We start from the raw sequence: 10,885 nt of genomic DNA on the forward strand, positions 1-10,885 counted from the left end.
CCCTGAGTTTTCTTGACTTCTTTCTCTTAAACGTTGTTCTTAAATAACTTCCTTGGAATTAAAGGGAAGTATTTTATCTAAAAAGAAAATAAGCTAATAAAAAAGAAAGCAAACAAATTAGTGACTGTGGCATATTTTTATTATTTTTAAAAACAAACTTTACACGTCTCTACTTAAACTGTTTGTTTTTGGACTTGAAAGCTGAAATATACGTTCCTTCAGATGGGAATACATTTTCAAAAGAACTTGAAAATACTTTTTGTAAAGATACTAATTTCTTTTTCTGCTCCTTTCTATTAGGAAGACTCGGCATGTTAATATTTTGCTCTTTATGGGCTACATGACTAAAGATAACCTGGCCATTGTTACCCAGTGGTGTGAAGGAAGCAGTCTGTATAAACACCTGCATGTTCAAGAGACCAAGTTCCAAATGTTCCAGCTCATTGATATTGCTCGGCAGACAGCACAGGGAATGGAGTGAGTAGGATCAATAATGGTGTCTGTTCTCATCTCTTGGAATTACCTTTCCTTTTCCTTCCCCAAACCTTAATATGCAACCTTAGAGCTATTGCTCTGAGACTTTAATCTGTCCAGCTGGTATACTGAGTCAGGAGTTAGTGTCTGTGTACAGAGCGTGTGAATGAAGATTTGTGATGAATCTACATATTTCAGAACTTCTTAAACACTAATGAAATCTTTGCCACATAGTTCTAAAAGGTTACGCTCTGATCCATGTCAAAGGACTGTTAAGACTGCAAAGTTAAGTACTCAAATGAAAAAGATTTTGTGCAGCCTTAATCCAGCACTGTTGTGTGCATTGTCACTTTCTTTCATCTAGGATTTTTCTGATAATCTTGTCTTAATTCATGTTAGACCACTAGCCAGTAAGAGTCAATGTTTCTGTATTTTATCTAGGTCGTACCTTAAGGTCTTACTGAAAAGCAATAGATGAGATCATATTCTAAACTTGGAATTATTAAGATCCTTCTTTTTTTCCCCTGTTGTTGGATAATATAGGGACTCTGAGTGTATAATAATGCAAGTACAATTTAAGACAGGTCAGACAGAAGCTTTATCAACTACGTATATCTTAGTGAAAGAACATTGGACAGCATCTCTCCCTCTGCTCCCCTGTTCTTTGCCAAGTGATTGCAAAGATCTATATGCTGTTAGAGGGGAAAAAGGCAATAAGGAAAAAATCACCCTGTTAACAAGGCCAACTACTTGTAGCTTGTTAACTGCCATGGTTTTAGCAAGGAGTTGGTGTGACAGTATGGAGAGATGGCTCTTGGTAGAGCCTGTAGGAATGGCAACCTCACTATTATCATACCTCAGAAGCAAGAGGTTGGAAATAATCGCAGACTGATAGCTTTTAGTTGAAAGGAATGTTCTTTTCGGTAAAATAAACTTCTTAGACCTCTCAAAAATAATAATTTTACCACCACACAGTGTTACCATAACATTGCAGTGCTTTGGTAAGCACTAATTAATATTGACAGTACTTCTGTGAGATGAAGGGATGGCTCTTTTCATTCTCCAGTGGCAGATCCCTCACACAGATAAATCTTGGAAAAGTTCTATAGATGTCTGAGTAGAAACAGTAACCACCTCAGTTCTGTTTCAGACCAATCAATGAGTATTCATAGCATAGGAGATGCTGACATTTGCTGAAGCTGTCAGTGCTCATCTGTTTTGTAAGTCAGGACCCAGGTTTCCAGTCTGACACCCAGCAAACCAGGCACATATATTATGACTGCAGATTAAAACAGTTTGTGAAAAGTGAGCCTTAGCAGAGCATGCAAATTTCACAAATAAGAGGATGGCATCAGATTCTCTAGGGTGTTATTACATTACACGACAGCGATGCTGCTGTTTCTCTTCTTGAGATTTATTTACGTGGCTTTCACTTTCTGTAATGCTGGAGCTTTGTAGTTGACTAGCACTTGCTACGTTTCTTTTTCCTGTAAATCTATCTGTATCCTGTAAATTCACTAAAGCAAGAGATTATGAACGTGGTATGTAGTAAACTGACAGTGCCTATCAGTAAATCCAAAGACCCAGTTTATACGAACAGCCTCCAATATGTCACTTTTCTGTTTTTTCTTTTGTAGCTACTTACATGCGAAGAATATCATCCACAGAGACATGAAGTCCAATAGTATCCTTTCCTAACTTAATCACACTTTAATGTGAGTGATTTGTTGTTAACATGGATTTTCTGGAGGCTTGAAATAACTGTTTCAAATGTATATAACTAAAAATGAGCAATTCCTCTGGATGAGTGAGAAGATATGTTTAGCAAGGACTTGCATAGAAGGTATGCGCATGCTTACTGAACTGTTGTTATAAAGATGAAAAAAGAGATGCAGCAGGCCTGCTCCAGAAGTGTCTTATTTTAATTAAATGGTATTTATGCAATGTATCTCTGTTAGCTGGAAGTTACTGTAGGGACATGCTACTTGATGGGGGTTACATGTGCATACCAATGCATATGTACACTCGTGGGCCCTACGCTGTATCCTCTGTATCTTTAGTAAATTTAAAACCTCTTCAGATGACTGGCAGAAATGAAGCCAAAAATCCTAATTTAAACTCAAGAAAATGGGACCTTTTACCAATATATTTCTTTCAAAAACGTGAATTTAGTAATGCATGCAGAGTATGTTGTGAACTGATCTCTTTCACCCTTGAAAATGTCTGATTTTGAAATTGCTGAGAAGAGAACTTACTGAGTTAGCACATGGGTGGTAACTTCCTTTCCTAATGTGAACAGAATGTTTTGCAAAGGTATTAAAAGATAGGTCAAATCCAGTAGTTCCATAGTTTAAGGAATTTCCCTTTTCAGTTAGGCTAGAAAAATAATCACTTCAGTATATAGGAATTTAGTGTATAGGAGGTTAGGACTTTGTGATTCCTCATTATGGTAACCTTGAACTATGAGTCTTTTGTCTGTCGTGATATTTCTAAATCATCTTTTCAAATTTAAGACATTCTTAAATGAAATTGTAGAAGTATTTCTTCTTAAAATAATCCAAAGAAAGTTCTAGCCTCTCAATCTTTACAGACAAACCTATTAAGCAGATACGTTACAACTAGTGCAGACCTGCATTTTTCCAGTGGGAGTAGTTAGATCATGGTTAAATTTCAGGAGATCCACCAGAGGGCTTTATGTAAATAATTTTATTTTGATATTTGTTTTGCAATATTTTTTTTCTTAGTTTTCTTTTTATTGTTGTGATGACTTCTGTGCTGTTCCTCTGTGTCTCTTGACAGCATTTACTTTAAGTACCTGTATTTGATGTCAACAGTTAATTTCTATAGTACCTTGTAAAGAAGATAAATATACAAGTAACACTAAAACATATAGTCTTGTTTGGTCCTAAGTGTTAATTCTGTAAATACAGATGCCATAAAATTACTTTTTCTCTAAGATGCAACGCATAGTAGGCAAAAGAAAAAAACAGCACTGTTCCTGGATAGTTGACTTGTATTTGTGAGGACCCTAACCAGATGCTTTGTAATCGTGACAGAAAATTCAGCATTATTTACTCAAGTTTTCTACAGAATTTCTTTAACAACTGTTCAGATATATTTCTTCATGAAGGACTCACAGTGAAAATAGGTGACTTTGGTCTGGCAACTGTAAAGTCCAGGTGGAGTGGATCACAACAGGTGGAACAACCCACTGGTTCGATCTTGTGGATGGTGAGCAAAACACTGTGCTGCTTCTTGAATAGTTTCCTTTCATTCTGTTAAAGTATGTTTTGTCTGTTGAGCACGAGATCTTGGACAAAGCTTTAAATCTAAGTGAAGATTTATGCTGTTAGTACTGTGTAGACATTTATTCCAGTTGTAGGACAAGTTAAAATTGAAGAACGAAGTGCTGAGGTGCTTGATTGTCCAAAGTAGACACCATTCACCATGTGAATCTAAAGGTTTTCCTCTTGCATTTTTGGAGCTCTAAACATAGAGGGTAGAGACAGAGCTGTTGGTGGAATTGCAAGGAGTTTTTCCAGGAGGAGAGGAGAGTCTTTCTCCTGCAGTCATCCTACGTTTCCCCCAAAGGGCTCTCTGCACGGGAGAACAGCAGCCTTTAATCTGCTTAATAGTGGCTTTGGGGGAGCTGGGTGAGATGCTGTCTTTATCTGTGTTCTTCATTGTGGCCTCTTCTTCCCCTGTGCCCTGCTATGGACTCGGTGATATCCCACCTCGTGTACTTGCTGGTTACACATCCAGCAGCTTTGTCAGGTGGCTGGGCACAGGATGGGAAGTGCTCCTTGAAGTGTGAGGAGGAGCACCAGTCATCTTTGGTGCTTGTACAATGCTTGATATGCACCCAGATGGAGCTGTGAGGCCCACCGCTGGTCCTTCCCTTGCACGAGATTGCTGCAGGAAGTTTTGAGGCAGCTCAGCAGCGTTGTGGGTGAACGTGAGTTTGCGTGTGGAAGTTCTCAAATTCTGCTGGAAAGTTTGGGGGGATTCTTTTGAAGTGTTATGGCAAAGTCCTTGTCTGAGAGGACTTTCCCAGTGATTGCCTTCATGTTTCATTTCTGCAAGAACCTAGAAGGCAGTTCCACAATTTTCCTTCCAAAAATCATTTGGAAAAAATCAAGCAACTTTTCAGGTATGTGACTTGAATCCAGCAAATGGAATAATTGAACAGTGCCAATTACCAAGTTAAAAAGCATCATTAAAATTATACAAGGATGTCTTGTTTAGCACCAATGTTCCGTAAATGTGCTGTTGAAGTTTCACTTGACCCATTTTTGTTAATACTGTGTGATGTATTTAGATTCAGAATGTGGCTTAATTAACAGTATTTTGTAGCTCCCAGGTAGCAACGCTTGTGGTATATGCTTCATAGAAGTGTTAACCAGTTAGAGATGACTTGCTGAGTGTGACGTGTTTGTACATACTACATCTTCAGATCCTTAATGCTGAATGACTTGCAGGTGTTACTTGAAACAGGTTTTCCTTTTTATTTTTATTTTTCTAATTCCTAGCAGCCTTCATTGTTACTTGGGTATTTGTACTTTGAGAAAAGGCAGGAAGTGTTCATTAAGAATACCAGGATACTTGGCCAACATTTGTTTGTGACAGAAAATGCGCAAAGAACCTGAAACCAAGTTAGGAAATCAGTTTAAACAAAGCTCCTTATAACTTCCATAAGATACTTAAAATTAGCACGTAACAGTATGCCTATATACATAAAGCATCTTGGAGGGAAAAAATGCATTTTTTGCTTTTTGCGGTTTTGTCGTTTTAATCAGTTATAGACCATCTTGCTGACTTGTCATTACATAGAAAGATCAATTTGGTTTCCTTGAAAGTTGATATGATCTGAGTTGTTGTCATGCTGTGGTACTTTTAAGTAGTGCTTTGTTCAGTAATTCTGAGGGACTTCTTCAGGGGAAAAAGTCTTAGTTAATCAGAAAGATGCTTTGATGGTTTATGCATTGTTCCACTAAATCAGTCAACTTTTTTTTTTTTTTTTTTTTTTAAGCATCATAATGTTACTTTGCTTTGCAAAGATGAGAGTGCTCTTGCATTTCTTCCATGATCTTCAATATATGCAATTTTTTATTTTGTGTAAACGTTTTATTATCAATTTTTCAAGCAATTTAGTCTGTATAACAGTTTTATATTTAGGCCTCTTACTTGCCTGCTTATGGGTTTTTAATGGACAAATAGATTGAACGTGGTTAAATGTTTAAAGTAACAGAAAAGAATTTGGGAGCATTTAGGTTTTGTTGGAGGAAGGATGTGGGTTCTGTTAACAGAAGAACAAAACTGCATGTCCATTTGAAATGCCTACTGGTATCATGAATGCCCTGGGAAATAGTCCTTGAAGCAGGTGGGGAAAAGGTCTCTTTTCATGCAGGTGCTCTAACCACTGGTATTATTTTTGCATCCATCTTATCTGAATTATTTTCTTCAGAAGTACTTTCTCGTAAGTTCAGGAGAGGAGCAGAAAAACGTTCTTGTGCCAAACTGCCTATTGCCATTGACACTTCCTGAAGTGTGAGATAGGGGCTTGAATGCTTCTGGGTGGAAGAGAGCATCGAGCGGTTCTTCTAACTCAAGGCAGCGTGCCTGATGGAGAAGGCTCTTGGCACGGGACCTCCTCATCCTCCTTCCCCAGCCCTGGCTGTCAGCAGAACCAGGGGGCTCGGTGCCTGTGCAGGTGTGGGCCGAGTGCGCAGTTCTCTGGAGCCGCAGGAGCGAGTCTGCTGCAAGGAACCTGAACGGTTTATGCAGCGCAGCTTTAGGCGTTCTTCTTTTTGTATTTTTTTTTTAAGTCCATTATTTGCATGCGTGCAGCTTTGACTTGCAGGTAATATTTTGGAACTTCCTACCCAACAAATAGTGTTCTTGTCAGGCAGGTGTCTTTCCCTTTTAACCTCTATGCTTGCTTTAAAACTGACAGTGAGAAAATCATTCGCAGTTTTATGTAAGAGATAAAGGAAAAAAAGCCAATATATATTGCAAATATAATGGCAAAATGCTTGTTGAATTCAAGTGTTGTTTTTTTTTGTTTACACTCAATTGTATGTATATGTATCTGCATGTGTATTTGTAAGATGCAGAATAACACTGAACTCAGGATACTTCAAGATCTCTGAGTTTTACCTTTGTTTACTAATTATTTCTGAACTCTTCTGCTTTCCATTGTACATTCCACTTGTCTGTTTCAAAGCTCCGTTAATACTTTGAATTAATACTTTCAGTACTCCATTAATGCTTTTAATTTGTTTCTTTTCTCCTTCTGAAGGCACCAGAAGTGATACGGATGCAGGACAGTAACCCGTTTAGTTTCCAGTCAGATGTCTACTCCTATGGAATAGTATTATACGAACTAATGACAGGAGAGTTGCCGTACTCCCACATAAACAACCGAGATCAGGTAAGAAGCAATCTTCAGAATACTGCACTTTATTTCTAGGCATGATTTTTGACTTTTCCTAAAGAAATGTAAGATAAGGATAAATGCAAAACACCAATAGGAATGTTGTTTACAACATCGTTTGTTTCAGCAGTAAATCTGTGTAGTTGAATATTCAAATATTGATAATGAGTTACTCCACAAAAAAAATGTTTATAAATGTTTTAAGTGCCCTGTGATTTAGTCTCCACGAGGTTGTATTCTTACCAGTCAGTTAACAGCTGAAGAGGCACATTAGGGATTGAAACCTCAACTGTGTTCTCTTCAGATGAATGCTTTTTTTTTTTTTTTTGCTTAGCAAGTGTAGAGTTAATTCATTATTGAAACTTTTTTTTTTTTTTTCCCCGAAGGGCATGAACTTAAAACTCCTAGATCTTTTTGATTGTTGTTTTGCTGATCCTCAGTTTTTTTGTTGTTTTGTTTGTTTGCTTTGCTATGTTAAATGAAGATCTAATAATGAGCTGGGGGGACACAAACCACTGGTTTTGCCCCTATTGTTTATCATCTGTTCCAAGTAGGAGAAGCCAGGTCAGTTGAAGAGACTTGTTGTTATTTTAAAAGCTGTCTACAAACTGTGATAGTGGAATGTGTTTTAATTCATCACATTGAAATTTTGTAATGATCAGTACTATCACAAAACATGTGACACTTACCCCTCAGATAAGTAAGTTTGGGAAGGACAGAATATAGCCTCGGCAATTTGACCTTATTTTAGCAACTTTATATGGACTTTTTTTGGAGCTAACATAACTTGAAAAAGAAATAATAGCACAATTAGTCCTGCTTAAAAACAAAAGAATAATCACCCTTTCCTCTCGCCCCCCCCCCCCAAAAAAAAAAGAAAAAAAAAAAAAGGCAACTGCAAACAAACGAACCCCCCTTTAACCAACAAAACCTACACTGTTTTACAAGTCAATAGGCTTACCAGCACTTCAGTTAGCCATTAAGGTTACTGGAAATTGGATAGAATCTCAGTGGAGATCCATTAACTTGGACTAAAACAGAAAAATGCATTTTCCAACACTATTTCATAGTGTTTATTAAAAAAAAAAAAAAAAGAAAAAACAAACCACACAATAAACACCACACAAACCAACCTTCTTTTCCTTTATGCTGCAATCGCAGCTCATTATGAGCTCCTTTCCACTTGATAGCTGTATGTCTGGTGTTGCAGATATATTTTACTGAGATACCTGAAAATACAGCTCTACTGACCAATGAAGCTGTTGTGCTGAACTGGCTGCTTGTAACTGCTCAAGTTGAGCGAGGATCATTTGGCACCTGTAGACTTCAACTCAAGGAAATTGCCGTGGCACGTACTATGTGCTGTTCTGTTCTAACTGTAGCAGTGCCTTCACTGCTTGGAATATGATAAACCACAGTGTCACTCTAATTATGTTCTTCAGTTAACTAATTGGGACAAATCTACATGGTGTGCTTGTTCCTGTGCTGGTGTGTTTGCCTGTGGTGCTCATGTTTGATCATTGTGGTACACTAGAGCTTTCAGTCAGTGAAACAACTTTTACAGCTTTGGTTTTCTGCTATTTACTTGTTCTTCTTTTCTAGATTATTTTCATGGTTGGCCGAGGGTATGCTTCTCCAGACCTCAGTAAATTGTATAAGAACTGCCCCAAAGCAATGAAGAGGCTTGTAGCAGATTGTTTGAAGAAAGTTAGGGAAGAAAGACCCTTGTTTCCACAAGTAAGTGTTTGTTTTTCTGCAGATAACAGTTTCAAAGTATTTTATAAATAGCTATTAGCACACAAAACATTCTAGATGGACACAAGCATTGGTTTAGAAACTGAAGGTAGATGCAGGAATGAAGTGCGGTATGCTTCCTCTTTTTGTGTTTATTCACATGCACCTTTAGCAACCCAGCTCCCTTGTGCAGTTTATAATTCTGATTTAAAGGAATTATGTACAAAATCATTAAAAACTATATGCATGCTGACTGAAGGTGTGTTAGACTGACATTAGAACAATTTGCTTTCAATACCTGAACCATTTCAGAGATAAGCAAAAAAACAAAAATTTGTTTGTACATTAATTTCCCTTAACTCTGCACTGAAATAAAAGAGATCGTTCCAATTTTCCTTGCCCACAACTCTGTACAAGCAAATACAACTTGCTAAGGGATTTAAATTCACACGCCAGTTTTTGTTATTTTTACAAAGCATACTTGACCCTTGTTCTGTCACTGTGAGGATGATTAAGGGACTTTTTTTGTACTCATTAAATACCTGGAACTGAGTAACAGCAGATGTTTTAAAAACATCTTGCTGTTACATTTAAGTGTAACTTCGGTTGTTGAAAGCCTCTTTCTAAATTTGGTTGTCTAAACAGATGATTAGGCAGAGGATGCAGTTCTTTCCCTGTGCAGAAGAAAAACTCTTTTCCCTATGCAAATCTTGGAGATTTGCATAGATGCTTGCACATTGATTGTAATATCAATGAAATAATGAGACGTATCCTCCCCTCTCCTGAGACTCCCTGTAGCAATAAAAACGTACGGCAGAGTTCAGTTGCTCACACTGGCACATTCCCAAAGTATTCCTTACAGTGTCTCTGCATAACGTAGTGTGGTTCTTAAGGAGGTGCTTAAAGCAGAGAAGGTGCTTATCAAATAAAGGTGTAAGACTTAATTAGAAGGAGATGCAGCTCTAACGTCTCTTTTAATTTTATGTGCATTTCCCTCAGATACTGTCTTCCATTGAATTGTTGCAACATTCTTTACCCAAAATCAACCGGAGTGCTTCTGAACCATCTCTGCATCGTGCAGCGCATACAGAGGACATAAATTCGTGCACATTAACATCCACAAGACTACCTGTTTTTTAGGATCGTGCGCCCCTTCCCTTATTCTCTCCAGTGATGGGAAAGAAACAGAAGTAACAGAAGTTGTGCTTTTAATGCCTCGGTGTACAGGATCAGTGCCAGCAGGATTATCCGCATCCCAGTTTTAAGAGCAAGCTGCTAAGGATGTCTGCAGTTCTTATCCTGCAGGGACACAGCTCCACATTGCCTTTTTCTACAGTTTCTTTTACTGGGATAGTTAACAGACTATAAATCAAGAGGTCTATTACTATTTTTTTAATAGATGCACTTGAGCCTTATTTTTCCCATACACAGAGGAGATGGATGTTTCTTCGGCAGTGTTTCTGGATTGATTTAAATCTGCTGATAAATTGGTATTTTTTACAGCAAGGATGGCTCGACTTGGCATTTGAGGAAAGATAATGCGTTTTGGTGCTCTTTGATTGCCCCAGGCCATCTGCCGCTTCAAGTCGGGGGAGTTTTGCTGGAAATGGGTATCTGCAAACAAGACTGAGGGAAGAGGAAAACAAAACAAAACAAAAAACTTTGTGGAAATCAGCTCCTGCCTAAGAGCTTTCATCAAGCCAATGAAATAAGTTAAAATGCTAATTCAACACGAAATAGTTTTGCAATAGTTTTGCACATAGAAGACAAACTCTTGCAAAGGAATGGAGTATATTCTAAACTGTACTGCTCAGAGAAGGAAGCTAGCCAGTCTTGCTATGGTCATCTTGAGTAACTTAAGCAGCTTATTTTGGTACTATTGACTTGTTTCTTGCAGCCCAATGAGGTGGTAAGTGCAGAAAGACAGGCTTTTGTGGCTGATAAAAGGCTAATTAACAGTATCAGTATACTTCTGCGAAATGAGCATTGTTTTCATCCCATCTGAAGCTGTCAGAGATGCACTATCAAGAGGAAACTGAGCATACACAGTTTTTCTTGCTGATTTGGGTTTTAATTTTGTTTTTATTGCTCCTGAGAAAATGCATTTATTGTAAGCCAAGGTTCCTCTGATTATCTTATTTTAATAAAATAAATTAAATTTTAGGTTTAAGATTCACTGTCATCATTTAATATAGTAAGCCATAGTTCTGACACAGATGTGTAGATCTGAAAAGTTCAGAAAAA

General features: G+C 37.7%; 1 protein-coding gene across 7 annotated transcripts in view; it reads left to right on the forward strand.

Annotated features, from left to right (window-relative positions):
• Positions 1–10,804, forward strand: part of RAF1 (Raf-1 proto-oncogene, serine/threonine kinase) — a 77,694-nt gene extending 66,890 nt beyond the window's left edge. For all 7 annotated transcript variants that reach the window (XM_084292569.1, XM_084292568.1, XM_084292572.1 and 4 more), the window contains 6 exons: positions 301–477; positions 2,112–2,158; positions 3,587–3,705; positions 6,773–6,904; positions 8,510–8,644; positions 9,641–10,804. In XM_084292569.1, coding sequence (XP_084148695.1) covers positions 301–477; positions 2,112–2,158; positions 3,587–3,705; positions 6,773–6,904; positions 8,510–8,644; positions 9,641–9,781 — 751 coding nt within the window. In that variant the 3' untranslated portion in view covers positions 9,782–10,804. The remainder of the gene's footprint in view (positions 1–300; positions 478–2,111; positions 2,159–3,586; positions 3,706–6,772; positions 6,905–8,509; positions 8,645–9,640) is intronic.
• Positions 10,805–10,885: the final 81 nt, after the last annotated feature.

Source organism: Netta rufina (genome assembly GCF_964035555.1).
Source record: "Netta rufina genome assembly, chromosome: 10".
In the NCBI taxonomy this organism is placed as follows: domain Eukaryota; kingdom Metazoa; phylum Chordata; class Aves; order Anseriformes; family Anatidae; genus Netta; species Netta rufina.